The 27,981-nt window shown below is 66.6% G+C and overlaps 2 protein-coding genes across 2 annotated transcripts; one reads left to right on the plus strand and one right to left on the minus strand.

The window, feature by feature from the left end:
- Positions 1-270: 270 nt before the first annotated feature.
- On the plus strand, positions 271-10,427 carry LOC142078426 (uncharacterized). Its single transcript, XM_075140890.1, has 11 exons — positions 271-448; positions 997-1,123; positions 2,386-2,499; positions 2,801-2,926; positions 3,017-3,151; positions 3,670-4,577; positions 5,287-5,480; positions 5,537-5,942; positions 7,101-7,227; positions 8,022-8,141; positions 8,874-10,427. The coding sequence occupies exons 1-11, from the start codon at positions 347-349 to the stop codon at positions 9,926-9,928; spliced, it is 3,414 nt and encodes a 1,137-aa protein (XP_074996991.1). The 5' UTR covers positions 271-346; the 3' UTR covers positions 9,929-10,427.
- Positions 10,428-11,717: 1,290 nt separating this feature from the next.
- On the minus strand, positions 11,718-20,324 carry LOC142079719 (uncharacterized). Its single transcript, XM_075144449.1, has 7 exons — positions 20,247-20,324; positions 19,622-19,918; positions 19,230-19,356; positions 17,992-18,213; positions 16,664-16,885; positions 15,833-15,946; positions 11,718-14,836 (listed from the first exon to the last, which is right to left on the minus strand). Exons 1-7 carry the CDS (start codon positions 20,268-20,270, stop codon positions 13,719-13,721), a joined length of 2,124 nt encoding a protein of 707 aa, XP_075000550.1. The 5' UTR covers positions 20,271-20,324; the 3' UTR covers positions 11,718-13,718.
- Positions 20,325-27,981: the final 7,657 nt, after the last annotated feature.

Genomic DNA, 27,981 nt, shown 5'->3' on the forward strand with positions numbered 1-27,981 from the left:
CTATCAATCACCAGGAAGTGGCTGATTTGAGAAGGCAGCCAGCTAGGAAGAAATCCTCCGAAGTCCCCCCCGCCCCACGGCGGCCTTTTCCCGCGGGTGACCCCGGAGGCGCGGTGGCCACCGGGGAGAGCCCGCCCCGGCGTAACACCGGGCGGCGGCTGCCGACCACCCCCCCCGCCCCGGGGGCACCGGGGGGGAGAGCAGTGCGCGGCGCCGCCCGGCCGGCAGGGGGCGCTGCGTGGCGCGGCGGACGGGGGTGGGGCGCTCGTCTCGGCGGCGGGAGGGCGGGCCGGGGGGTGGCGCGGGCTGCCCCGGCCCTCCCCGTCCCCGCGGCCGCGGCGGGGCCATGGCGGAGGTGGGCGCCCGCCTCGAGGCGCTGGAGCGGCGGCTGGAACGGGCGGAAGCGGCGCTGCGGGACGGGCCCCCCTGGGCGCTGCGGCTCCCCGCGGTACGGACCGGGGCGGAGGGTCTGGGGGAGGGGCCGGGGGGCGCGGGATGAGCCTGGGGGGGGGTCGCTTGTGGAGCCATTGTGGGGCTGGGGGGTGTCTGGGGGCTGTGATGAGCCATGGGGCCACTTAGGGGGCTGTTGGGGGGGGTGGAAGTGGGCCTGGGGGGTCACGTGGGGCCATTGTGGGGCTGAGGGGTGGCTTGGGGGGCTGGGGGTGAGCCTGTGGGGCCACTTAGGGGGCTGTTGGGGGGTTGAGGGGGCTGTGAGTGACCCTGGGGGTCGCTTATGGGGCCGATGAGGGGATGGGAGGTGTTTGGGGGGTGGCTGAGGGGGCTGGGGTGGCTTTTAGGAGACTGTGGGTGAATGCAGTGGGCTGCTGGGGGGCTGGGAGCTGGCTGGGGGGGGCTGTGTGGGGGCTGGGAGTGAGCATGTGGTGCTCCTTATGGGGGCCTCTGGGGAGCTGCTCTTTGGGCTGTTGAAGGGCTGGGGGGCGATGTCTGTTTAGGGGGGAGCTGCCCCCTCCTACAGCCCAGCCCCTGTGCTCCCAGGTGCTGGTGACTTTCGAGGACGTCGCGGTGCACTTCAGCAGGCAGGAGTGGGCGAGCCTGGACGATGGGCAGAAGGAGCTGTACAGGACCGTGATGGAGAGCAACTACGAGACGCTGGTGTCCCTGTGTAGGCTCCGTTTGCGCTGCTTTGGCAGCCGCCGTCGCTGCCCAGGGAGCTCTCTCGGGGTTGCTTTTCTGCCTCTTTGCATTTCACTGGGATCTCCAGCCCTCAAATGATTCTCTCAATTCCCTGTCCCCTCTGGCAGTGGTCGGAGATGGGCAGGTACAGGCAGGAGGGGGTAGTAAATGCTCGGTGTCTTCTCCTTGTGGAGAACAGGTACACTGAACTCCCTGGGTTGTCATCACAGAAATTCCCTCTTTTCATCCCAGAAATTCCCTCTTCCATGTCTGTCTAGATCCTCATGTGGTTTCCTTGTCAGCGTGGCAGATGTGCCGTCCGTTTGTCCTGGCGCGGGGAGCGAGGCTGGTCGCGCTCCCTCGTGGCAGTGGGAGAGCTAGGCAGGGGAGGAGATCTCCTGGGGCAGCGTTTGGGGTGCTTCTGGCTGGATTTTCAAATGCGTGGCCCTTGCAGCTGGAAGCGAGCTTTCCAAAAAGTCTGGTTGGACTCGATGATCTTAAAGGTCTTTTCCATCCTAAATGATTCTCTGACACCCTGCTTAACCCAGCCAGGGCCTCGTCCTCATAATTAATTCTTTCCAGTGCTCAGATGATGGAGGGGGGACCCGGACTCCCCAGCCAGGGCCACCCCCTCTTGCCATGGGACTCCCCTGCAAGCGCAGCCCAAGGAGCCAGAGCAAAAACGCTGAGGAAGGAGGCGAGGAGCAGGGCAGGGAACTCCTGCCTTCCCGTGGCAGTGCCTCTTGTCGCAGTGGGGCGCGTCAGCCGTTCATCCTCACCAGCTGGCCAAGCTCCCGGCTGGTGAGGAGCAGCAGTACCGATACGTGGTGGTTTGGAGCAGGTACAGGTAGTGGGACAGGCTACGGAGCTGCGGGGAGGTGTACCCGCGCTAACATTCAATCAAGAGCCTTACAATTCTCTTCCTGTGCTTCCGGGTATTTTCCTATCTGTAAGGTGAATTTCTGGGAGAACGGGGGGTTTCTGTAGCAGGGATTTCCCCCACGTGGAGCAGGGATGGATTTTCTTGCAGTTGATGCTGGGGGGGGGTTGTCAGACATGCCGGAGGGTGTTTTTAAGATTCCCCCCTAGAAGTGCTGCCTGCTGGTCCCTGTCTGTGTCCGTAACTCCCCGTGTGCCGGCACTGACGCTGCCCTGGTTGGAGATGAAGTGTTTCTGGGCTGACAGGCTGTGGGTGCACCCACAAAGACACTGTCACGCCTTGCCTCTGATGTCTGTCTTGCTCTTGAACAGACTGTGCCCTATCCAAGCCTGAACTCTTGTCTCGGATCGAAAGGGGAGAAGAGCCGTGCACACCGGCGGAGTCAGACCTGGAGGGAGCAGACGTGTCCCCAGAGCCAGCCGTAGGTGCGTGACACTGGGTTTCTTCCGTGCCAGGATCCCGGCTCCTGGCCGCTTACCGGGATGGTTGCAGTCCCTGCCCTCAGCCACAGGGATTGAGGTGTGGACAGTCGGTGCTGGGAGAGGACACAGGGAACATGTGCTGGGACACATTGATAGCCTGGAAACCCTCCCCTGACCCAGCAGCTGCCGTGTGCCGCAGAGATCCTGATGCCCTGTGGGCCTGGGGGGGGGGGACACCCGCCCCTGCGCTTGCTCCTCTGAGCTCCCAGCTGCTGGTAAAGCTGAGTACCCTTCTCCTCCCCAGAGCCGGACCGCCCGAGCTGTGCGAGCGATGATGGTCTGGAGTTGAAGACAAAGGAGTCTTGCGAGGGGAACTGTAGGGACCCAGAGGAAAGCGGGAGCCTGGTGGTCACAGCGAACTGCAGTGCACGTGAGTGGCTGGCAAACCCGGCTGAGGCGAGGGATCCCGGGCTCCTGCCTGGCTGTATCTCACCAGTATCATCACCTCTCGCCTTCGCAGCACACGTCCCTCACGAAGCCACCGCTGTCCCAGCAGATCTCAGCCAGCCAACCCCGTCCCCTTCCTGCCCTCTCTCCGCGTGTTGTCGAGAAGCGGTGAATCTGAACTGGTCTCTGTCGCCTCCCCCCGCAGCAGGTACGGAGCCCTGCATCCCTCCTTGGCGGGGCCGGCAGCCTCGAGGAGTGCCGGCACGCTCAGAGAGCAGCAGGAGGTTTGCCCAGGGCCCGCTCTGGGTCTGGGGCTCTCGGGACGGGGTTTTACAGGATTCAGACGGGCCAAGAAAGGGTTCTGGCAGTAAATCCTGCTGCCAGCCTTGAAACTGTGAAGGACGAGGCGTGGCGTGGTGTGAACCAGCCCACCCAGTCGATTTGCTTCGAAGGACGAGCCCCGATGTTTCTGTTAGACTCCCCCCATCCCACTTAAGTGACATTTGTCATCTCAAACCGCCCTTGCGGTGTCCGCAGGGATGAGCTGTCGCAGTCCAGGTGTGAAGACTCTGAGCTAGAAGAGGAGAACGGGGCTGAGATTTGTGCTGGCTGCTGGCTGGGGAGGGTGTGGGAGGCGAGGGGGGGGCGGGAGGAAAGCCTCTTTTTTCATGCCTTGTCCTCAAAACCGCGTGGAAGAGTGATGTCTGGGTTCTGAAAAATTTCCAGCAGATGCCGAGGTGGGGATCCCAACGGAGGTACCGCAGGAGGAGGTTGCCGTGGAGAAGCCGGCAGTGCCTGAAACGCCCTCGGAGGGTCTGGAAGAGGAGGACATGAAAGATTCGGGGAATGGTGGCCGGGATCCTGCGGCAGACATTCCCAAAGAGCCGGGTAAGGAGGCGATCCCAGATGTCTGCAGAGCAACGGCACAGGCGGATCCCAGCTGCGCGGTCGCCTCCTCGGGAGAGCCCGTGGAGGGCTCCTGCGTGGGCCGGACTGCTGCCTGCCAGCGAAACTCCACCCGGGAGAAATTCTACTCCTGCCTTGTGTGCAGGAAAAGCTTTCTGCTGAAAATCAACCTCGTCATCCACCAGCGGAGCCACAGGAACTCTGTGCCCTACGTCTGCGTGCACTGCGACCGGAGCTTCATGTCCAAGAAGAAAATCCGGCGTCACTTGCGGGCCCGGGCAGCCAAAGGCTTCTGCCAGCCCTCGGAGGCGGAGGAGTGCTCCAGCCGGGCCCCGTGCCCTGCCTCCCAGCCCCGAGCCCCCAGCCGGGACTGCGGCACGGTGTGGGGGAAGCCCAGCCCCAGCAGATACCCGCTGTCGCCTGGGAAAATGATGTATACGTGCAACGAATGCATGGAGAACTTCTCCAGCCAGAGCTTTCTGATCATGCACCAGCGACAACACACTAACCACCACCTCATCCTCTGTCCCTGCTGCAACAGGAGCTTCACCTGGGCCTCTGACTTTGTCCGCCACCACCAGACCCACGCGGGCGAGCGGCCCTACCAGTGCGGCGTGTGCCAGAAGACTTTCAAGCGGCACTACCACCTCATCGTGCACCGGAGGATCCACGTGCGGCAGGAGAGCCCGTACCCCTGCCGGGACCGGCTGCCTGTGCCGGCGGCACCCGTTTAAGCGCGGACAGGGACACGGGAAGCGGGAAGCGTAGCGGAAGAGGGGGTGGGAAGCGGGGAGGTGTCCTCCCGGGGACAGGAGGACGCTGTCGGACCTTCTCCTCTCGCCCTCCTTGACCGCGGGCGCCAGCGGGTCGGACGAAAGCTGGAGCGCGGGCAGCGTCGCCCGGCTCCTCCTGCGCTGCCACGGGGACGGAGGGCGGCCAGACCCCCTGCAGACCCTCGGGGCGCGGGTCGCTCCCTGTTCCTCAGCCCCGGTGGGGCGGGTGGGACGCCGGGAGCGGGCGCTGCTGCGGCGGAGGGCTCGTCCCTTTTCTGGAGAGCACCAATAGATGCTGTAGAAATCGGGATGCTTCCCACGGCTGAACGCGGCTTCCTCCGGCCCCGGGGGGGAGCCAGGCCGTCCCCGGGGAGCGCTGCGGCCGGCTGGGGGGCTGCGTGCACCGGGAACGCCGGCGGGATGCGATGGGGGAGTGGGGCCGGAGGGGCACCGGGCATGGCGGGCGGGGGGGGGAGATAACGGGCGGGAGCCGCGGTCCCGGTGCGGGGATGGGGGTGGGGGGGTCCGGCCGGGCCTCGGGGGGCACCGGGGCGGGGAGGGGGGGGCGGGCGCGGGGCGGCGCTGCGGGCGGGCCGGCAGGGGGCGCTGTGGCGCGGCGGCGGCGGCAGCGCGCGCGGCCATGGCCCGCTGGGGCCCCGCTCAGGTACGGGGGGGGCGGGAGGCGGCGGCGGCTCCCCGCGACCCCCCACCGCCACCGCGGGCACCGGGCGGAGGGGGCCGGCCCCGGCCCCGCTGCCGGCGAGCCTCGGCGTCAGCCCGCGGCGACGCGCTGGGGGCGGCGGGCCCGGCCGGGGCCCTGAGCCGCTGCGAGGGGCGGGAGGGGAGACGGGCCCGCCGGTACCGCGGCCCCAGCGGCCCCAGACCACCGCCCCGCCCCGGGGCAGCCCCTCATCGCCCCTCTCCTCCCCGCCACAGGAGCCCGAGTGGGGGCCCGAGGCCTGGCAGCCGCTCCCGCCGCAGCCCCACGGCCCCGGCCCCGAGGGGGACAAGCCGCCGGCGGTGCCCGAGATCTCGCTGTGGACGGTGGTGGCGGCGGTGCAGGCGGTGGAGAGGAAGGTGGAGTCGCAGGCCCTGAGGCTGCTGAGCCTGGAGGGGAGAGCGGAGACGGCCGAGAAGAAGGTGACGGGGCTGGAGAAGGCGGTGCTGGACTTCGGCAGCCGGCTGGAGCGCAAGTGGGCCGCCCTGGCCGCCCTGGTGCAGGAGAACACGCGGCGGCTGGAGCACGTCGAGCGCCAGCTCCAGCACCGCAGCCGCTGGGCACCCAGGCCCGGCCCGGGCCCCGGCGGGGACGAGCCCAAGGTAACGGGGACGAGCCCCGGGTAACGGGGATGAACCCCAGGTAACGGGGACGTGCCCACGGTGACGAACAGGGACAAGCCCCAGCTAACGGGAATGTGCCCGAGGTAACGAGGATGTGCCCGAGGTAACGGGGACAAGCCCCAGCTAACAGGGATGTGCCCGAGCTAACGGGGACAAGCCCCAGCTAACAGGGATGTGCCCGAGGTAACGGGGATGTGCCCAAGGTGACAAACAGAGACGAGCCCCAGCCCAGAGGAATGTCCCCAAGGTAACGGGGACGAGTCCTGGGTAACAGGGACAAGCCCCAGCTAATGGGAGTGTGCCCACGGTGACAAACAGGGACAAGCCCCAGGTAACGGGAATGGGCCCAAGGTAATGAACAGGGACGAGCCCCAGCTAATGGGAATGTGTCCAAGGTAACGGGGATGTGCCCAAGGTAACAGGGACATGCCCAAGGTGACGAACGGAGACGAGCCCCAGCCAAGAGGGATGTCCCCAAGATGACAGGGACAAGCCCAAGCTAATGGGGACATGCCCCAACTAATGGGGATGTGCCCAGGGTAACAGGGACAAGCCCCAGCTAACGGGGACGTGCCCAAGGTAATGGAGATGTGCCCCAGGCGACCGCGCGGCTGGTGAGTTGTGGCATTGGCTCTCGTGGGGAGCTGCACAGAGCAGCATGGACGCGGCCCCTGCGGTGCTCTACCTCAAGAGCCGGCACACCAAGGCAGCAGTCAGAGACTTCCCACTCTTCCCTGTCCCCAGTGAAAAGGAGGAGCAGAACACAGCCCTCCTGAGCATTTTCAGCTTTGTTGGGTCCCACTGGCTGCCTCAGTGGTGGGACGGTGCCTTCCCCCCTCTCCTGCTCCCGCGTGAGGGGGTTACTGCTCACCTGGCTGCTTCAGGCTGCCGGTGCGGATCAAGGGCATGAGAGGTGCTTGTGAACCTGTCCTGCTTGTGTGTGGGGGTGGAAGCAAGTGAGCCTCGCTCTGCCATTTTGAAATCGTTCCCTGGGTTCAGGCTGTGACACAGCTCCTTTCCGTAGGAGCTCTGGACCCGCACTGCGTTACACCGCAGTCTGCTTTCCTGGGGAAGCGGTGGGGCGTGGGGGGTGGACGAGGTGGGGAAGCGCCAAGGCGGTGCCTCCTGCGGTTTCAGGTGCCTGCGGCGTGCGAGGATGACGCGGCCAGTTTGCCGGAGCAGGAGTGGGGGAGCTCGGACAGCCGGCAGAAGGAGCTCTACAGGATCGCAGTGAAGGGGAATTACGAGGCCGTGGTCTCTCTTGGTGAGGATCAGTTTCTGCTCACGTGTCAGACACATTGTCATCCCCTGGGCTGAATCCAGCTTACGACCGCTTGTAGGCTGGGCGTTTGGGGGAGAACAGGTAGTGAAAGGTGACGCCTTTACACATTTAAGGTTTGGTGCCCCTTGGTTATGGGTGACAACTTCGTGCTTACCCTGTGCATCTGAAGAACACCTCGTCTTCCCAACACAGCCGTGCTGTCGGTGGGGGCACTCAGACTCTGCCAGGATTTGGCCCTCTGTCAGCCCTGACTTGCCCTGCGAGGCTTTGCCCCCGCGAGCAGGAGCACTGCAGGAGGAGCGGGCGTCCGCTGGAGTCCCGGGACTCAGCACAGCGTCTGCGGGAGCAGAGGAGAGCCCTCCCCGTGCGGTCAGGACAGTTCGTGGTGGGGATTTCAGGTGACGTGCCCATGCTGTGTCCTGCAACCTGCGTCCTGCACCGTTTTTTGCCAGGACACGAGCCGTACATATACCACCCTGTAGGGATTTGCTACAGACAGCCATACATTTTAGCACTAATTATTTTTGGCTGAAATTTTAAAGGATGGTGAGCACCCAACAGTCACTTCTTCCTGGGGTAGCTAAAATAATTTTCCTGGTTTGGCTGACACCAGCCTGCTTCCTGACAGTCCTGGGAAACCTGAGCCGCTGCTCTGGGAGCCCGGGACCCCTCTGGGCACCCCACAGCTCCCGCTGTGTGAGAGCAGCCCTTTATCGGGGGGAGCTGGTGCTGGTCCCCAGCGTCAGCGCTTCGTACTGCTGCTTCCTCCTTCCCAGGGCCCGCGGACGCCAGCTCCAAGCCCGCTCTGCTGCCGCCGGCCGAGGATGGGGAGGATTCGGATGCGAGGACCCATGGGCTGCTGGAGAAGGGCGCGGTGTCGGGGCACCTCGGTGGCGGTGAGTCACAGCGAAGGCTGAGAACGAGCGCTAACGGCACGCCTGGGCTGGGCAGGGTCTGCGCCGGCTGCGCTGCTCTGCTGCTGCCCACCCGCCGCTGCTGCCCGCCCGCAAAGCAGTGCCCCTGCCACTCCTGGGGCCAGCAGAGCCGATCACGTCCCTGCAGGGAGCGTTTCCAGTCTTGCAGGGGGTCAGAGCTGTCGGGAATTTAAGCCATGTGATTGGGACTTCCTTAAAACTTTTAACACCAAATCTTTAAGCCCAGAAGAGCCCCCTTGCCAAAAAGAGGGGAGACCTGGGGCAAGGCTTAGCGTGAGGGTGGCTCTGCGGCTGTACGCCAGCGGCAGACACTCCCTCCGGCTCCTGGAAGGTTTTGCTTTGATCCTTTACCCCAGATTCACCCACCTGCACTCTGCCATTCCTGACGAAGTTCCTTCCAGGACAGAGGGCTCTGCAGCCTCAACTTTGCCTTCACGTTTCCTCTGGTTTTGGCTGCTTTATGGGTATTGCACTGTCAGCCCATCACACGTCCCTGAGGTCCAACAAGATAACCAGTTAACCCCCCGGCGCCAACGCCCCTCCACCTCATCCGTCCTTCTCCCGCTTTGCTCTCGGTAGAACCTTCCTGCTCCCTTCCTAACGGCGCAAGGTTCATCTCACCAACAAGCTCCTGCAGCGGGGCCGAGAGCATGGGAGAGCTTTCCTTGCCGGGAGTGAATTGCTGTCTCTCAGCAGGTGAGAAGATCGTGATCAAGACAGAAGAGCAGCAGCCCCAGGAGGAAGGATCTGAAATCCTGGCTCTGCCGCCGGCACCCTCAGTGAGACTGGAAGAGGAGGTTCCCCTGAGCCAGGAGCAGCCGGTGCCCTGGGAGAGCCACGCTGGCTTGGGCGAGCAGAAGGCAGCAGGAGAGGCCTTAGGGGAGTTCTGCAGACACGGGACTGCCCAGCCTGAATTTAAGCCCGTGGTGGTGCCAGTGGAAGCTCACCCCGCCCCGGGCTTGCCCTTCCCAACAGAGCATGCGCTCGGCGTGGGGACTGACCAGCCCTTCGCCCTGCCCCAGGGAATGCCGCTGGGAGAAGACACCACCGCGGAGGCGGCCTCGTCGCAGCCCAGCTCGGAGGAGCATCGTCCCTGTGCCGCGGGGGAAGAGCCCCGCACGCTCCCGCTGGGCTGGAAGAGCGTCCGGCTGAAGCGCAACCTCCTGGCGCGGCAGCAGAGCCAGGCGAGGAAGAGCAACGGCTCCTTCATCTGCACGGCCTGCGGGAAGAGCCTGGCCCACCACGCCGCGCTGCTGCGGCACCAGCGCCTGCACACGGGCGAGCGTCCCTTCCAGTGTCCTGCCTGCGGGAAGAGCTTCAACGAGAAGTCCAACCTCAACAAGCACTACCGCATCCACACCGGGGAGCGTCCCTACCGCTGCCCCGCCTGCGGCAAGGGCTTCATCCAGAAGCACCACCTCCAGAAGCACCAGCGCATCCACGGGGTGCAGCTGCGGGGCGGGTGGGCAGGCCGGCCCGCACGGGCCAGCGCTGCCGGGGAGCGGCTCTACCGCTGCATCGAGTGCGCAGAGAGCTTCCCCCAGAAAGCCTCGCTGGAGGAGCACCAGCGCCGGCACACCCAGCAGCGGCCCTTCCAGTGCAACGGCTGCAGCAAGAGTTTCCGGCACCGGCAGTCTCTGAACCACCACCAGAAGGTCCACGCCGTTGCCAGTTCTCCTGCCGTCAGCTTGCCGAGCCGTGACCAGGAGACGAGCCCCTGCAAAGCCTTGACCCAGGATAATCCGTAGCGCGAGGGCTGGAGAAGGGAAGGGGCAGCGTTTCTCCAGGCTGCTCCGCAGAGGTGCAGCAGCCTGCGACGACGGGTCACACCAGGCAGCTGGTGTTGCACCGCCGCGGGGCTCGTTGCACTGCCGCGGGGCTGGCGGCACCGCCGCGGGGCTCTGCACCACCTGGGTCTCCAGGAGGAGGAGGAGGAGGATGGAGGCAGGCTGATGTGCTGCGCGGGCAGGGAAACGCGCCGGGGGTGAAGAGACTGGCCCAAGCGGCAGCGGAGGAGGTTCGGCGGCCGGGGCTGAGCCGGGTTGTGCCGCTGCCCCGTGGAAGTGGGATTTGGTTAAGGAGCAGCGGAGCGGGGAGCGGAGCGGTTGAACTCAGGGTTATTTAAACACTACCAGCGCGGAGGTGGCGTGGGGGCGTTCGGTGGCCCAAGGAGGGGCCGCTGTGGCTGGGCAGCAGCCGGGGTCGTCGGACGAGCCGGGAAGAGACTCGGATAAAAGACTGGGCTGACGTGGTCTCCTGTTACGCTCTGGGGTGTCGGCGAGGGGCAGGCGAGGGGCGAAGGGAGCGGTGGGTGCGCGGCCCTGTGAGTTGCAACGTACGCCTCTCCCGTGGGTGAAGTCAGGCCTGCGGCTCCCACAACCGCCCTGTGTCCCCGCTGTCACCCACGGCTTCCCATCGCCTGCGACGGCGCGAGGCCCTTTGCTCTGGGCGGGGGGAAGAGCCCGGCCCTCGCCGCAGCTCTCGCAATTAATGCAAACCAGGAGCCTGAGCGTGACGGGGCCCTGGACTGCATGCCAGGCCCGGGGAGGAGAGGGACGGAACGCGGCGCTGCCCCATAGGAATGTCGGAGCCGCCCTACAGGAACATGGAGCTGCCACTCACAGCCCCACTCTGCGGGATCTGGGCTCCATGGGACTCCCCGGCAGTGCTGAGAGTGGGCTGGCAGGACCTCCCTCCTGCCCGCAGCCCTGCCCGCAGCCCTGCCCGCGGCGGTCAGGGCCGCTCCATCGCCTTCCCCAGTCCCCTTGGCCGCTCATCCTCCCGCTTGCGGAGGGCTCGACCTTCCTGGCCACGGTCCCACCCCGGGGACAGCGGTGGGTGACAACACTCCGGGGACGCCCCTACCGCAGCTCCAGCCGCAGACAGCATGGCCGCGGCCGTGGGCCGAGGTCGTGGCGGCCATACCCGCGGAGGGCAGCCCCGGCGGCCGTGTCAAGGCAGGCAGCGCAGCCCGGCGGGTGGTGGGAGATGGGGGGTCCCGGCGGCCTGGGCTGTGCTGCGGTTGCCAGGGGGAGGATCCTGCCCCTCTGCCCGGCCCTGGGGCGCACACCAGGGTGCTGGGCCCAGTGCGAGGGACTGGGACCTACTGGGGGCTGTCCAGCGAGGACTGGGATGGTGGCAGAGGGCCAGCGCGTCCCCCTCTATGGCCCTGTGCGGCCGCAGAGGTGGCTCGGGGGCTCCTCAGGGTGATGGGAGGGAGCACAGAGGCCGGGCCCAGGCTCTTCCGGAGGCGGCGGGGCCTCGCAGTCCAGCTGCCCCAGGCCCCGCTCTCGGGGCTCCCCCGGCCCCCGCTGCCCTCCCAGCCCAGCTGCAAAGGCGGAGGACAGTCCCATGCCTTCCCCACGTTCGCCCTTGGGACATTCCCCGGGGTCGTGGCTGGCCACCGCGCGCAGAAGGGGGTGCCGGCAACGACCCCCGTGGGCCCCCCCGGCTGGAGCCGCCCTTTGCCGATCCGGGTCACCCCTTCGCGGGCAGCGCAGGAGGGTGCCAGCTCAGCCCCCACAGGCCAGGCGGATGTACAGACAAATACTTTATTGATTCCGTAGCCTGAGAAAGGGATCTGGGATTTCATAGGAAACGCTGGTCTCAGTCACAACAGCTTCAGAAGAAACGCCCCGGTTGGGGCAGTCGGCCCGAGGGAGAGGCCGGCCCCTCCACACCACCCATGCTGGCCTCGGAGGTATTGCCCACCGGCGATACCGTCACACCATACCCTGTGTCACTGGGATCGACTGGGGGCACTGGGATCTCTACCTGGGCAGGGATAACCAGCTCGGTCAGTACAGCCTGCGCCGCCGGGCTGTGCCGGAGCCCAGGCCAGAGCACGGCTCGCTGCCAGACCCACGCTCGCCGCACGACCGTAAGGCATCGGCCACCCCTTTGGGGACACCAGGCCAACCTGTCTGCCACCGTCACCCCCTCGTGGCTACCGCCACAGTCCAGGCACGCTGCGCAATCCCAGGGGACAGGAATCGAGTGAGAAACCGGCCCAGAGGAGCAGCGGGACGTTGTGTGTGTCCCCAAGGAGCAGCTCTGACGCTGCTGTCCCTCCCACGGGGCAGGGAGGTGGCCGGGCACCGCTCGGCGCTGAGGATTACACCAGGACGTGGCACGGGCATTTCCTCGGTGCCCGAAGCACGCTGCCCGCGCAGCCTCCCCTGCAGCCCATCGGACCCCGTGAGTGGCCAGGAATGAAAAATCTGATACGCAGAGTGGCTCCCCGTGCTCCTGCCCGGAAAGGGACAGAGACTTAGTGGTGTCAAATAATTACATCAAACAACTCGGTGGAAAAAAAAACAAAAACAACAGAAAACTAAACTGAGGAGCCCTAGCAGCTGCTCTGTCTGGTCTGCACAGCGATGCCACCAGGACTCCTCTCTCTGTACACATGCAGCGCCTGTGACGCACGCAGGGCTCCGGCCGCGGACACGCGCGGTTCGAGTGATTCCTGGGGACGCCAGAGCCACGCCTGGCCTGGCTTTCGTTGCTTCCCGGGCTCCAGTTACCCGTCTGCCTCTGGGCAGGTCTCACTCCACAAGGCGTTTGAGGTAGCTAGCAGAACTAGTCCTCCATGGGATTAGTTACGGTGGGATTTTGCACGTGACTAAAGGAGGTGACCTGCAGCGTGGAGAGCGGGGGCTTCCTTCCGCAGCGGGGCCGAGCAGAGGGGCTGCTCCCGTGCAAGGGCGTGCGAGGGGTCCTCGCGTGGACTGCTGCTGCAGCGCAGGGGTCATCTTACCCGTGAAGTATTTCTAAAGTGACTCTCCATCTGTGCAGGCTGGTCCTGAGGGAATTAACTCTCGTGGGTGTTTCTGGCTCTCGCGTTGAAGGAAGGAGTGCTGCTGGCACCTCAGAAACCCCCGCAGCACCCTCGCAAGCAGAAAACATCGTGGTTTGATTTGTTCTACGTATCTTCCAGTGCAACGCTCAGGTGTTCCCAGCTGATCGAGGGGTTAGCAGATGTCCTCAGCAGGGTGGGTTATTAGACAAGCGTGGCCAGGACGCAGTGGGGTTCTCGGAGATGCCACGCTCTCTTCATCCGGCGTCTTGGTCAAGAAACTTTGTCAGTGAAGTGAAGAGCTCCTTGGGAATCCCGCCTGGCTCACCAGCTTGATTCCCTTCTCTCTTGTCCTCCTCACCGCGTAATTGTATCTCCAAACGCGAGGGGTCAGCTCCAGCGTCGAGTACTGGGTGACTTCAGCTGCTGTTCGCAGTTCCTCTCGCTGGGCTGCAGGAGACGTACCCGGTAATCTCCCAGGAAGGTCAGCTTGGGAAAAATTCGTGCATCAGCCAGCAGATGCGAGAGTCTGAGGAATGGTAAAGAATTTTGGATCACTGGAGGCTTCTGTAATTTGCTCTCTGTGGTGGTATCCAAGCCTTTGATTCCTTCTACAATTCAGGAAAGCTCCTAAAATCCAGTGGACAGATGGTTCATAACCCCAGTGCCCCACCATGTGCAAAATCAACGCTCACACAGTTTCCCTCCAGGGACACAAGCAGTTTGGATCTCTCCTGGTGTCATTTCTCCATCATCCCCGAAATCACTGCCCTATTTCCTAGCCTGACCACAGGCTGGACGGCTCTCCCGCCCCAGCCGTGGAGGTGGCAGTTCTTGTCTGGCGGCCCGAGTTCCGCAGGACCGATCAGGAGCACGTTGGCTGGAACCGCTTTGGCCGCCGCGGCCGCAGGGCTAACGTTTCTGTCGGGTGCCCGGGCTGGTGAGCGAGGAACGCTCCCGCCCGCGGGCGCCTCCGGGGCTCCTTGCGGCTGGGGCTGCCGGGGCGCTGGCGCGACGGTCGCGGGCTGGGCCGTCGCGGGCTGTTGGAGCGCAGCCAGGGCTCTCTGGCGGTCGTGGATTTTCTCGTGGCGCGAGAGGTGAGTTCTGCGGGTGAAGCATTTCTTGCAGGCGGCGCAGCAATACGGCCTGTCCCGCAAGTGGGTCCGCAGGTGCCGCTGAAGGGAAAAGGTGCAAGAGAGAAACTTTTTGCAAAGACTGCATTGCATCAAAGTCTTCCCTCGAGGCTTAGGACTCTGCTGTTGGGGGACACAGGCGCTGGACAGGCTCCCTTTGTCCGGCTCCTCCTTGGCCTGGCCCAGCCAGGGCCCCCCAGCATTCGTCCCGTTGCCCGCGCTGTCGGCACTTCCGCAGGAAGTCCCGCAGAACTTCCTCCTCGGCCGGATCCTCAGTTCTGGGTGGACGTTCCCCCAGACCTTGGCCCCAAAGGCCCTGTCTTTTATGTGGATGCTCTGGTGAAGCTCCAGGTGGCGTTTGTCCGCGAAGCTGATCTCGCACATCGTGCACTCGTAGGGCCCCTCTTTGGCGTGGCTCCGCTGGTGGATGATGAGGTTGATTTTCAGACGGAAACGCTTCCCGCACTCGGTGCAGGGGTGCGACCACTCACGCACGTAGCCGCGCCGACAGTTGCCCATCAGCAGGCTGCTGCTCGCGCACCTGCTCGGCTTCTTCTTGCTCTTGGCCTTGGTGGGCTCACTTTTGGGGCACTTCTGGATCTCTGGGCCGGGAGAGGGTGCAGAAACCTCTTGCAACGCCTCGGGTTCCTCTTCCTTCACCTTGACGTTTCCAGGAGGAGAAGCCCCTTCACAGGCCATTTCATTTCCCAGTAAAAAGCCTTCCTCTGAAACGGAACACCACAGGCATTGGTCATTCACGCTCCCAGGACAAACCCAGGTTGCGGTTAAGTCCCAAAGCACTGAGCAGGCTTTTAGCAATAAAGGAGCTACCAACAAATCTGAGAACGCAGTTTGGAAAGGTGCGGGTGCCACCACAGCGTCCTGCCCGCATGCCCTGAGCAACCCAGCGTGGTCTCGGGGGGCCGACCTCTTGCTCCCCGGAAGAACCAGGCTGTGGTCTGCTGCAGCGCCATCGGGGCCGGTGGCGCGGAGGGGTCCACCTCTAAAACCCCGGCACCAACGATGGCCACACGATGTAGCAGGAAAAACGGTCACTGAAAAGCGGCAGCCTCCAGTATGTCAGGCTCTTCACTTCTATCAAGCTTGGGACCGCCAGCAAACGCCAAACGCTGCAGGCAAAGCGGCTCCGGCGAGGGCTGTGCGATGCCGAGGGTTGTGGCGAAGCCTCCACGCGCCCCGCAGCCAGGCCGCTCAGCCGGTGTAAGCCATGCCCAGGACCCGTTTAACTCCGCGCACCAGCGCCAGAAACAAGCTGCGGGTCCCTGGAAGAGGGAAGTGCTCTGCGCGTTAGCCGGGCAAAGCTTCAGGACCAGAACAGAGGGTGTCTGCAGGCGGCCGCCCCCCCTTCCTACACCCCCTGCTCCCTCTGCTTCTGGCACGGAGAAGAGGGCTGTGCCACGGGAAGCGTTAGGCATCCCGAGCTCGAGGCCAGCCCTACCATAACGCAGCGGAGCTGGAGGAAGGAAGGGCGCTCCTGCTACCAGCTCTCCCCCGATTTCTGACAGAAGGAACCCCGACTGGACTGTTGTTCTTTGTGCAGAGGTGATAGGGCTGAAACGCCCAACGCCAGCCCCCTCCCTCGCTCGGTGATAAAAGAGAGGTCTGAAGCTTTCTTCTCCCTCCCCGTTTCACGCACGTTAGCGAGGTGGGAGCTGCTGGGCCTGCAGGGCCCCGTGTCTCCCCTGCACTGGGTTACTCACTGGTGCTGGACTCAGCCGGGTCCTCTTCCATCTCTGTCTCAGGCTGATCTTCCCTGCGCAGCTCCTCTTTTTGCGCACTCAGGGACATGACATTCATCACCAGGATGGGGAGTTCTGTTTCCAGAGAAGAGCAATTTCAAACACCTTTGGTGTGATGCTAACCAGAGATGTGGTGGGAGCGTGCAGGAGAGCCAGCGAAAGCTGCAGCTCAAGAAGCCATAACATGTTGCGACAGGGGAGGTTTCGATTAGATATTAGGACAACTTTCTTCACCAAAAGGGTTGTCAAGCGCTGGAACAGGCTGCCCAGGGCGGTGGTGGAGTCACCATCCCTGGAGGTATTTAAAAGATGTGTAGACGTGGTGCTTAGGGACATGGTGTAGTGAGTCTTGGCAGAGTTAGGTTTATGGTTGGACTGGATCTTAAAGGTCTTCTCCAACCTAAATGACTCTATGATTCCATGGAAAGCATGCGAGGTGTTAGAAGGAACTGGAGTGAAGCCACACACAAGGACCAAAAGCAGAAGGAGGGCTGGGAGGAAAGACACCAAGGTGCCGCAAGCTGTCACCTCTGCAGAGCAACCTCATCCCTCCTAAACCCTCCCCAGCTCTACCGGTAGTATTCCCATATTTCCTTGTGTTCAGGCCCTCGAACCCCTGGCATTTTCCCTGGCAGCACCTTGACAACGCACCCCCAGGCTTCTGCTTTTCCCTGGTGATGCTCCTCTTAAGCACGGTGACCTGCCGCGCCCTCTCCCACAGACACTGCTGGGAGGGAGCTGGGACAGGAACGGCCTGGGGAAGCAAGTCCTCCTGGCACCCACCTAACTTACCTGCGTCAGCCTCCACCGGGACTTTATCTTCTCCCAAAGCCTCTTCCTTCTGGTCCATCTCTTCTGGTGTCTGCGGGGACTCCTGACCACCCGGGACACCTGTCTGTGGGGACTCCTGACCGCCTCCAACGCTCGTCTGCGGGGACTCCTGGCCGTCTTGGACGCAGAGCTCTCCATCCCTCTCCATCCGGGACAGGACGTCAGGCTTGGACACAGCACAGTCTGCTCAGGGGGCGGAGGAGCAGAGGACAGCGTGTTTTGTGAGGAAGGGGCTGCACCTTTATTCTGTCAAACTCTCAAAGTCACCCTTCTCTCCCCAACCCCAGCTCTAGCAGGCAGTACAGACAGGCACAAATATATTATCCGTGCTCTAACCGGAAAGGCGGTGCTGCTTTCTTGGCCCTGCGGCAGGATCCACCCATGAGCACAGCCGTAGCTCAAGTCCAGGGAAAATTTAAGTAAGAGAACGTGAACTAAAATCTCAGAGAGGGAGAGCCTCTGTCTACACAACGTCTTTCTCCCCTCTTCCCAGCAGCACTTGACAAACCAACCCCCAAACACACACCTGGGGCTCGTACCGTTTCTGGGTAACATTCCCCAAAGGGCAGAGCCTGCCCTGCCCTCGCCCCCTCCAGTGCTCACCCGGCCTCTCCCGGGGCTTCTCTAACCCCAGCCCCTCAGTCCTGCAGGAAAGGGCTCTGGATCACAGCTCTGCCCGCACGTTCCTTCTTCTCTTGGCTCTGTCAGGGTCTGCCTGTCCCTTTCCAGCATCTCCTACCTTTCTTGCCCAGCCTTCGCACTCGTAACAACTGATTTTTTCCAGCTCTCCCATGCCATGCCCCAAGGCAATCCTGGCCGCTTCTACTCCCCCCAGCACTAGCAGAGCTGCTCCAGCCTCCTCCTCCCACTGCAGGTTCCCAGATTCCTCACTTCCCACCAGGTCTCCGCTCTCACCAAGGCAAGCAGGAGTGTCCTTGGAAGCCCTAAGGCTCATGCATGCAATCGGGTGAGGAAGGATTGCTGAACTGCACAGAAACAGGACGGAAGGGATCACAGGAGGTCTGTCCCACTGCTCCAGACTCCATCCCAGCCCCTCCTGACAGGCTTTGCCTCTTTTTCTCCACATTCAGGATCCATCTGACCAAGCACAAACGTTCCTCTTGGAAGAACGATTCAAGGTGCTCCGTGGAGGTTTAGTCAATACAGTCAACAGACCCTCAGCAATTCAAATGCAGAGCAGTTCCTTGCTAACCAAGATGCTGCTGGGAGACCTCCTGACAAAGCTGAGACAGCAGCTGCCACCTCCTCCTGGCACCCACCTAACTTACCTGTGTCAGCTTCCGCAGGGACTTCATCTTCTCCCAAAGCCTCTCCCATCTGGTCCGGCTCTTCTGGCGTCTGCGGGGGCTCCTGACCTTCTCTGGTACGTGCCCGCGGGGGCTCCTGGCCGTCTCCGATGTGTGTCTGCGGGGACTCCTGGCCGTCTTGGACGCAGAGCTCTTCATCCCTCTCCATCCGGGACAGGATGTCAGGCTTGGACACAGCATAGTCTGCTCAGGGGGCGGAGGAGCAGAGACAGCGTGTTTTGTGAGGAAGGGGCTACAGCTTCATTCTGTCGAACTCTCAGATGTTTCAAAGCCACCCTTCTCTCCCCAACCCCAGCTCTAGCAGGCAGTACAGACAGACACAAACTTCTTATCCATGCTCTAACCAGAAAGGTGGTGCTGCTTTCTTGGCCCTGTGGCAGGATCCACACAGCTGTAGCTCAAGTACAGAGAGAATCTAAATAGCAGAACATGAACTAAAATCTTAAAGGAGAGGGAAAGGCTTTGTCTTTAACATTTTCCTCCCATTTCAACTTTAGCAGGGATTTGAAGAGCAACTCTTCTGAGCTATCGCTCTGGAGTAGGGACAGAAAACTTCCTGCTCTGTAGAGATGTGTGTCAGACGCGCCACGAAAGGACAGGTTTGTTCTGTTTCTACAAAATATTATTGAGAAAAGTGAAGCCTCAACTTCAGTAGCGGCACAACCAGCACGTTACTAGTCATGGCCAAGAAACAGCTTTTGGTGGGGAATATCTTACAGCCCAAATCATCCAAGAACACGGTGGGTGCCCTTAGAAAGACCGAGCACGATTAGTTCTTTACCAAGGTACGTGGAAACGTCCCTGTCACTTTACATAGGAGCTAAATAGACAGAAAACAAGGACTAGTTCAAGATGCAATTATCAAACTTCACCCAGATAACTCCTGAACAGTGTTGGAAGATCACGATGGTTCCCTGACCCTGGAACCCCCTTACACAGTCACGAGGAACACTGTCTCACGTGGATATTTTTTATAATTGATTTTACTTGTATTACTACCACTAGTATTATGTACTACAGATACCTCTTACATCGTTTATCGCTTTACAAGCAGGAAGGAGGGAAAATGCAGGGGTCTGACTGCCCAGGAGAGGTTCTGCTAGCTACAGGCGTCCAGACCATCAGTCGGGCTGCGGTGGGAAGCAGTCCAGCCTACCCGCGAGAGAAGCTCATCCCGAGGCGCAAACCCTGTGCCTTACCCAGGGAGATCAGCGTCTCGTAGTTCCCCCTCATCACAGCCCTGTACAGATCCTTCTGCCAGCGGTCCAGTCTCTCCCACTCCTGCTCGTTGAAGTACACTGAAATGTCATCGAACGTGACCGGTACCTAGAACCACAAATATTACGCGCTTGGTGGCTTCTGATGCGGTTAGATAACTGGAAACCACGCACGTGCAAGCGCTCGGCTTTGGTTGCCAGAGCTCGGGGCAGGCACGGAGCAAAGCGTGCCTGGCCAGGTCAGGGCTTGTAAGGACTCACAGGTGCTCAGCCACCCAAGCCCACTGCTAACATCGCTCTGGCATTTCCTAAACCCCCTCCACAGCCACGGCGGTGGCACTGGTGCTTCCAGAGGCCAGGCCGGATGCCGTTACCTTGGGGACCTCGCCCCGGGAGCTGGGGGGCAGCCGCAGGATCCAGAAATTCCTGTTCTTCAGCAGGTTCTCCACGTTGTCCAGCCGCTGCTGGAGGTGCCCGTAGTCCTGCAGGAGGCTGCCCAGGGCGGCCAGGTTGCTGCCCAGCTCCCCGACCAGGTTCTCGCAGGCCAGCAGCCTCCGCTCGGCCCTCTCCGTCCGGCTCCGCAGCTCCTGCAGCTGCTGGGCCTCCGCCTGCCCCGCCGCGGCCCGCGGCCCCATGGCCCGCACCGCCTTGCGCCTGGGGGTGCCCGAGTCCTGGGGGGGGGGGCGAGAGGTGAAGACCCACTCGTGGGCCCCCCCCAGCCCCCACATCGCCCAGGGGACCCGCCAAACCCTGGCTGCCCCCCCTCCATCCCCCAGGACACCCCCCGGGACCGGCACCCCGAGGGGACCCCCCCATCCACCCCCCTGGACCGGCACCCATGGGGGACCCCCCCGTCCCCAGGCTCCCCCGGGCTGTGGGGTCGCGGGCTCCGCGGCCGGCGGGGCCCGTGCCGGCGCTGGGCCCGGGCAGGCCCGGCCCGCGGGACCCTGCGCTCTCCGGGCCCTGGCCCGGCCCGGCCCCGCCCGGCGCGGCCCTCACCTGAGCGGGGCCCCGGCGGGACATGGCCGCCGCCGCCGCCACCGGCCCCGCGCGCCCTGCGGCAGCGCCGCCCGCCGGGCCGCCAGGAGGCGCCGCCTGCAGGGGCGGGGCCTGGCGGAGGGTGGGGCGCCCCCTGGCGGTCGGGAGGAGGAGGCGGGCCGTGACCGCGGGGCAGGCCGGGCCACCCCGGTGCCCCCGGTGCCCCCCACCCCCCGCGCCCCTCGGAACCCCCGGTGCCACCGACCCGGGGACACCATTGACTGTCCCGGTCCCCCGGTGCCACCGATCCCAGACCCTGCAGTGCCGCCGACCCCCGCACCCCATTGACTGTCCCGGTCCCCCGGTGCCACCCACCCCCCGCACCCCGCAGACTCCCCCACACCCCGCGGTGCCACCGACCCCTGCACCCCGTAGACTCCCCCGCACCCCGCGGTGCCACCGACCCCTGCACCCATTGACTGTCCCGGTCCCCCGGTGCCACCCACCCCCCGCACCCCATAGACTCCCCCGCACCCCGCGGTGCCACCGACCCCCACACCCCATTGACTGTCCCAGTCCCCTGGTGCCACCGAACCCCACACCCCATTGACTGTCCCGGTCCCCCGGTGCCACCGACCCCCGCACCCCATTGACTGTCCCGGTCCCCCGGTGCCACCGACCCCCGCACCCCATTGCTGTCCCGGTCCCCCGGTGCCACCGACCCCGCACCCCATTGACTGTCTGGAGCCCCCGGTGCCACCTCCCCGTGTCCCGGTGTCCCGGTGCCCCCGCACCCTCCAGCCCCGTGGGACCTGCCCGAGCCCCCACCCCTCTGCAGGGACCCCCTGGACCGAGGGCTTTGCCCCGGGGCCGGGGTGAGGCCCCCCACCGGCACCGGCACCGGCACCGGCACTGCCCCCCGGGGGCACAGCGGGGGCACCGGCCCGGGGCTGCTGGGCTCTGCCGGGAACAGGAGCAGGGAACCGGGAGCGGGGCTGCTCTGCCGCTGCCCGCCGTCCCGGAGCGGGCACTGGACCAGCGCCGCCGAACCATGGCCGCACCTCGGCAGGTAGGACCGGGAGAGCACCGGGCGGGGGAGCACCGGGGTGGGGGAGAGCACCGGGGAGGGGAGCACCGGGGAGGGGAGCACCGGGGAGGGGAGCACCAGGGAGGGGAGCACCAGGGAGGGAGTACCAGGATGGGGGGGAGCACCGGGATGGGAAGAGCACCGGGATGGGGAGCACTGGGATGGGGAGAGCACCGGGGAGGGGAGCACCGGCATGGGGGGAGCACCGGGATGGGGGGGAGCACCGGGGAGGGGAGCACTGGGATGGGGGAGCACCGGGGAGGGAGGACCAGGATGGGGGGGAGCACCGGGATGGGAACAGCACCGGGATGGGGAGCACCGGGATGGGGGGGAGCACTGGGATGGGGGAGCACCGGGATGGGGGAGCACCGGGATGGGGGGGAGCACTGGGATGGGGGGGAGCACTGGGATGGGGAGCACCGGGATGGGGGGAGCACCTCCGGAGCAGTTTTGGGAGAGGGGCCGGCCGGCGGCGTGGGGCTGGGGCGCTCCGGGTGCTCCTGGGGACGGTGGCTTTGTCCTGTACGCGGCACCCACCGGCCTCTGCTCTCCCCCGCCCCTGGCCGGCCGGCTCTGCTCCCCAGCCCCACGCGTGTCCCCGCAGCGTTAACGAGCGCGTCCCCGTTCCCCACAGACACGTGTGGTTTATTCCCAGCTCTGCTGCCCCGGCGGGGGCTGGGCAGGGACCCCCCCGTCATGTCCCCGCAGGCGCCGGTGACGTTCAAGGACGTGGTGGTCCGCTTCTCGGCGGAGGAGTGGGAGCTGCTGGAGGAGCGGCAGCGGGAGGTGACGGAGGGGACATCCCGGCTGCTGGCCTCCCTCGGTAGGGCCCAGCCACGGTGCTTGTCCCAGCCGGAGCGGGACGACGCGGGGGTCCCGCTCCTCCGGCTGGGGAGAGCTCAGCGTCCGGCGGCTGGGGGGGGCTGCCCTTCCCGGCGCCCCCACCTCCCCTGCCCCCAGGGCCCCCCGGCAGCCCGGTCCTCGGCGCCCTGGTGCGGCTGGTGAAGGAGATCCCTGAGTTCCTCTTGGGTGGCCCCAAGGCCGGCGCGGAGCCGGGTGCCGCCAGCAGTGAGGACGCGGCAGCAGGCTCCGAGCGGATGGGTGCCGGCGGTGAGCGCCGGGGCTGTGCCGGGTGGGCGAGAGCCGTAGCCCCGTGCCACTGGCTGGTGAGGTGTCACGGGGTCCCGGGGAGTCTTGGGGGGTCCCGGGGGGTCCCAGGCAGCCCTGGGGGACGCAGTGCCAGGGCTGGGGCTGTGCAGTGGGACGCCGGGGCAGGATTCGGTCCCTGCTGGGGGGGAGCGTCCCCTCCCTGCACAGCCTGACCTGCTGTCCCTGGGGGGCACGTGCCTCGTCACTGGGAATTCAGACCCCCCCAGCGAGGCCCAGGGGCATGTGAGGATGGGGGTGGGGGTGCTGAGCCCCAGGGTCCCGGGTGGGGGGGTGCTGCCCCTGGAGAGCAGGGGCTTCCCTGGGGGGTTTGGGCTTTGGGGGGCATCCTGACGGGGTTTGGGAGTGATGTCCTTGTGGGGTCTGGTCCCTGGGGACATCCCTGGGGGGTCTGAGTTTTAGGGGGGACATCCCTGGGGGGGTCTGGGCTTTGGGAGAGCATCCTTGGGGGGTCCGGTCCCTGGGGGCATCCCTGCAGAGCCCGGGACCCCTTTGGGGTTTCGTCCCTGGGGGCACCCTTGTGCTGCCCGGGGGGGCTGAGGGCCCTCTCCGCCCGTCGCACCTCGGGGTGACGCTGTGGGGTCTCACCAGCCAGGAGCGCGGGGCAGAGCCCCCTGCGAGGGCTGCTCGACGGCCTGCGGGACATCGCCACCCCCACGCCCACCCTGGCCTGGCCGGGGGCTGCTGGCGGCACGCGGGGGGCCGCAGGGCCGGGCACCGGGGGCTGCAGCCCCTCCGCAGCGGGCGGGTGGCTCGAGGGGCGGTGGCGGGGGCTCGGCGGTGCTTGCAGCCCCTCTCCTGCCGGGGGGTCGGCACGGGGGCGAGGGCCCTTGGGGTGGGAGAAGGGGCTGAAACCCCGGGACGGGGGCAGGGCCGTGCCCGGGTGCGCGGTGCCGGTGGCTCCGGGCTGTGGCGCCAGGTGGGGACGACCCCTCGGCCGCACGTTCCCTCTCCTGTGCGCCCCGTGGCGCAGAGAGCAATGGCCGGGACCCGGCATTGCCCCAACCCAGTGGGCACGGCGGCCCCTCGTCCCCCGGGGCTGGGGACACGCGTGGGGCCCTGTGCCAGCACCCGGGGATGGGCAGCGCTGCCGGGCGGGGGGTTTTGGGGGGATGCCGGCCCCGGCCCCCCTGCAGATCGACAGTGCCTGCCACCCGCGTGGCCCCGCCGCCCTGGCACGGCCGCTGCTCTTCAGCCTGCTCCGCTTCGCCGACAAGCTGGCACCGCTACGGGCGGCCCGCCGGCGCCCCGAGCCCCCCAGCTGGGCCGGCACCTGCCTCGCCATTGTCCCCGCCGCCTGTCCCCCCCCCCCCAGACCCCCCTCGCCGCCGGCCGCTGGGCCTGGAGGGCGGTCGAGCCGCGCCGCAGCACCCGCTGCCCTGCCGCCGGCCATGGCCGAGGCTCCGTGGGGCCATGACCGAGCCTGGCCCAAGGGTGCCGGATCCTTCTCCCCATCGCAGCCGGTCCCAGCGCCGTGTTGGCTCCTGCGCGGTGCTGAGCCCTCGCGGCTTCCCGCACCTCAGCATCCCCGCGGCGCCATGCTGGAGCCGGGCGGAGGGGCTGCTCGTGGCGGGGGCGGCTGAGCCGCCTGGCTGGCCGCACCGGGGGAGCCAGCCCCGGTCCTGGCCGCTCCGCAGAGCCCGGCCTGCCCGGGGGACGCCTCCCGCACCCTGCGCTCACTGCTGTGGCACTCAGCCCCCCCCAGCCCCCGTGGGTGCCGGTGGTGTCCCCCCCATTAATGCAGGGACCCTGACCCCGGTCCCTGCATTAAAACAGTGATGGCGACGCTGCCGCCGTCTCCTCCGTGGCTCCTGCGGCCGGTGGCCCCGGTGGGCGCCGGGGAGGGCTGGGAAGCGCCCGGCTCGGTCCCGGGGTGCAGGGCAGGTGGTGGGCAGGGGACGGGCTGGGCAGGCTGCCGCCCGCCACCGTGGGGGTCCCGCGGCTCGGCCCCTCCCGACTGGCAGCAAACCTGCCCGTGCCGCGCTCCCCCCCGGGGCACGCGGCGCTCGTTGGAGCGGACGGACCCCGAGGCGTCCCAGCTCCCGTGCCAGGCAGCTTCTTGGCGCGGGCAGCCCGCTGCCGCTGTGCCGTGAAGCGGTGCTGGTGGGGCCAAGGCAGGAGAGGGGCTGCAAGCACCGCCGAGCCGCCGCCACCCCTGGGCCGGCACCGAGCCCACCGCGGGGCCTGCGGCGCTGCCTGGCACGTCAGCGCCGAGCCCTCGCTGCCGAGCGACGTGGTGACCTTCCCCGCGCGTCCCTCCGGGCTGTCGGCGTGTGCGTCCCCTGCCACCACCGTGTCGCACCCCGCGGCTGCCCGTGGTGGGGGATGGGGACGGGACGTGTCAGGAGCCGCCGCCTCCAGTTGCCCCAGCCAGGACCCTCTTGCCCGGCTGCTGGAGCCCAGTACAGACCAGTAGCACCCAGTATGGTCTGTAAGGGATATCAGAAGCCAGTGTCCCCAGTTGCCCCAGCCAGGACCCTCCATCCCGGCCACCGGCGCCCAGCCTGGTGCCCGGGGACCCGGGGTCTCTGCCCCAGCTGGGGGACGCGGCTGCCGCCTTCCCCGTTGCGGGTTCAACCAGCAGCGGAGCTGAGCTCGTGTCCCAGAGACACACGGACAGGACACGCGGACAGGACACGCGGACAGGACACACAGCGCTCCCCTGCCCCTGCACGTCCCCCCCGCACCCCGCCGTTACAGCCTGATCAGCTGCGAAGTCCCCGTTGCCACCGTTGCCTGGTAGCCCATCGACCAGTGCAGCTGCGCCCGTTTGCTTCTGGTTCATTAACGCTAATTAGGCAGGGAGTGGGGCTCCCTGGCCTTGCCCGCCCAGCCGAGGCAAGAAACCAGCGTGCCGCTGGCTGGGAGCCACGCGTGGGGCCGGGCTGTCCCCGCACCCTCCCGTTCCGCCCCCCCCGCAGCCGGTTTTGGGGGTGCTGGGCAGGATGGCCGGGGCTGGGGGCGGGGGGCAGCGCTCACTGGGGGGGCAGGTCCGGCCGCGGGGGAAGGAGGGACGTGAGCAGGGGCCAAGCAGGAGGGGATCATCCCGGTGCCACCCTGTCCCCGTGCCACGGGGGTCCCCGGGCGCTGCAGGTGCCTGCGTTTGCAGCCGTGTGCCAGTGCTGGGGGGGCACAAGCTCCGGCTGCACCGGTGAGGGGACCCCCGGGAGGAGAGGTGCCCGGCCCTGGGACAGGCACCCCACCCTGGGCGGCGCGGGAGCTGGGCCGGTGGGGGAGCAGCATCCCCAGCGCTGGGGTCGCCCCATCGGAGGGTCACCCACTGTATCCCCCCCCCCAAAACGCACCCGCTCCCTCCGGCTCGTTGGCTTTATTTGGTGGCTTGGCAAAGCGGGGGGGGAGTTGCCTCGAGAAGCACTTTGGGGGTGCGTGGGGGGGGCAGTGGGGCTGCGCTGGCACGGGCATAGGCTCACTTGTGCCCTGGGTGGGGGCCCAGGCCCCCCCGGCTGCCTCAGGGCTGGGAGGGGGCGGGCGGGCCCCACGGCATGGCCTGGGGGCGGCCGGGCCCCCGGCTCTCTCCTGGCACAGGGCCGTGCCCGGCCGCCGGCGCCGCTCCTCGCCGCGCTGTCCGGGCGCTCAGCGCCTCCTGCAAGACAGAGCAGGGGCTGCTGGGGGGTCCCCGCGATGGCTGGGGTCCCCGTCCCCGGGTCTCGCTGCTGGCAGCAGACGGGGCCGGGGATCCTGCCGGGGCTCCGCCATTACCTGTCGCGGCAGCAGGACGCTGCCGGGGTGTCTCGCGGGCCGCGCCGGGTCCTTGTCCTCCCTCCTGGCTCTCTCCTGCGGGAGCGAGCACGGTGTCACGCCGAGCCCCGGGCGATGGGGAGGCCTGGGGCCAGCTTGTCCCGGGGGGGGGGCACGGCCAGGGGCTGCCTGCGGGCAGGGCTGGGTGCGGTGACCCCCCCGGCAGCTCCGGGGCCGGGGCCAGCACCACCTGGCACATTGCGGCACCTCCGGACCTTTCACCCTCCGCCACTGGCTCCGTACGCACCCGCCTGCCCGGCTGAACCTCATCGTCCTCGCCGTCGCGCCCGGACATGGACCGTGACTCCTGCGGGGAGAGACGCGGGTGCGGGAGCGGCCGGTGCCGTGGGGCCGTCGGGCACCGTCGGGGTGACACCGAGGAGTTGCGGTGACACCGAGGAGTCGCGGCACCAAGTTTCCTCCTCTCCCCACACACCGCTCCCCCCGACCCCCGCGGCGGCCGCCTCGGTGGCGCGGTGTGGCCGTGGCCCGGCGCTGCCGGCTCACCTCGCTCAGGACGGAGAAGCAGCCCGAGCAGGGTCTGTGGGGCCGGCGCCGGCCCCCGCCGCTCGTCCCCTGCAGAGGGAAGGGTCGTTACCGGCTCTGCCGGAGCCCGCTGCCACCCAGGGTCCCCTCGGCGCCTGCGTAAGCGCCCCCAGGTCTGCGCTGGGTGGCAGGAGCGCGGGCAGGGAGGTGTGGGCAGGAAGGTGCGGGCAGGGAGCGAGGGGGAATGGCCGGTTAGCCCCCCTTGCTGCCGCCCCGGGACGGGGACAGGATTGCTGCCGTGCCCAGCGGTGCCCGGGCCCTCCCCAGCTTCCCCCCGTCCACCCCCGCTCAGGCACCCGATCCCTGGCCGCGTTTCGGGCTGTGTTTTGGAAACGACCTGCTCCCACCCCCCTTCCCTATCCCCGGCTTCCCGCAGCGAAGCCCCCGTCCCGTGCTGCAGCCCCCGTCCCCCCCACGCAGCACCTGGACCCCCCGCCGCCGCCTCCCTCCTCCCCGGCTCAGCCCCTCGCCGCCCCGATGAAATGTTTGCCGGTTGTGCAACGCCGCGGCTGCAAGAGGGGCCCCGGCAGAGCACGCGGCCCCCCTGGCAGCGCCGGCCCTCAGGGGGCGGCCGGACCTCGGTGCCCCGAGCCCGTCCTCAGCCCCACCGGCGCCCAGAGCGGCACAGGGAACGGGGAGGGTGGAAAACCAGCTCTCCCGGGATTTGGCCTGCCCCCGTACGGGGGCTCGGCGCAGGGCGCTGGTGACGGAGCGGCCGGTGTCCCCTGGGGACAAGGTTTGCTTCCCGCGGTGCCAGAGCCGCGCCGCGCCGTGCCAGGGGAGGTTTCCCCCTCCCCGTGGTGCTCTCCCCGCAGCCTCCCCTCTCCCGGCCCCGTTATTCCCCGGCTCTAACCCCCCTCCGCACACGACCAACCTCTCTCCCCCGTGCGACCTTCTTCGAGCCGTTGTGGTCGGCTCCGGCCACGGCCACGAGGGCCACGGCGGCAGCGAAGCCGCAGAGCAGCCACAGCCTCATGGTGCTGCGCGGGGTCACGGCCGCCCGGCTCAGGCTGTCCCGGTGCCGCCGCGCGCTCCCCGCCTGGACCTTGGCCCCTGATGTCAGCGGCGGAGGCTGCTCCGGGGCGCCCAGCCCGGCGTCCAGCTGCCCGCCGCGGTCGATCAGAGCGAGCTCTCGGCGCAGGACGGCGGGGAGAGCAAGGGACCTCGGTGGGGCCGGAGGGACGGGCAGCGCCGTCA

This window comes from Calonectris borealis, chromosome 2 (genome assembly GCF_964195595.1).
Source record: "Calonectris borealis chromosome 2, bCalBor7.hap1.2, whole genome shotgun sequence".
NCBI lineage: Eukaryota > Metazoa > Chordata > Aves > Procellariiformes > Procellariidae > Calonectris > Calonectris borealis.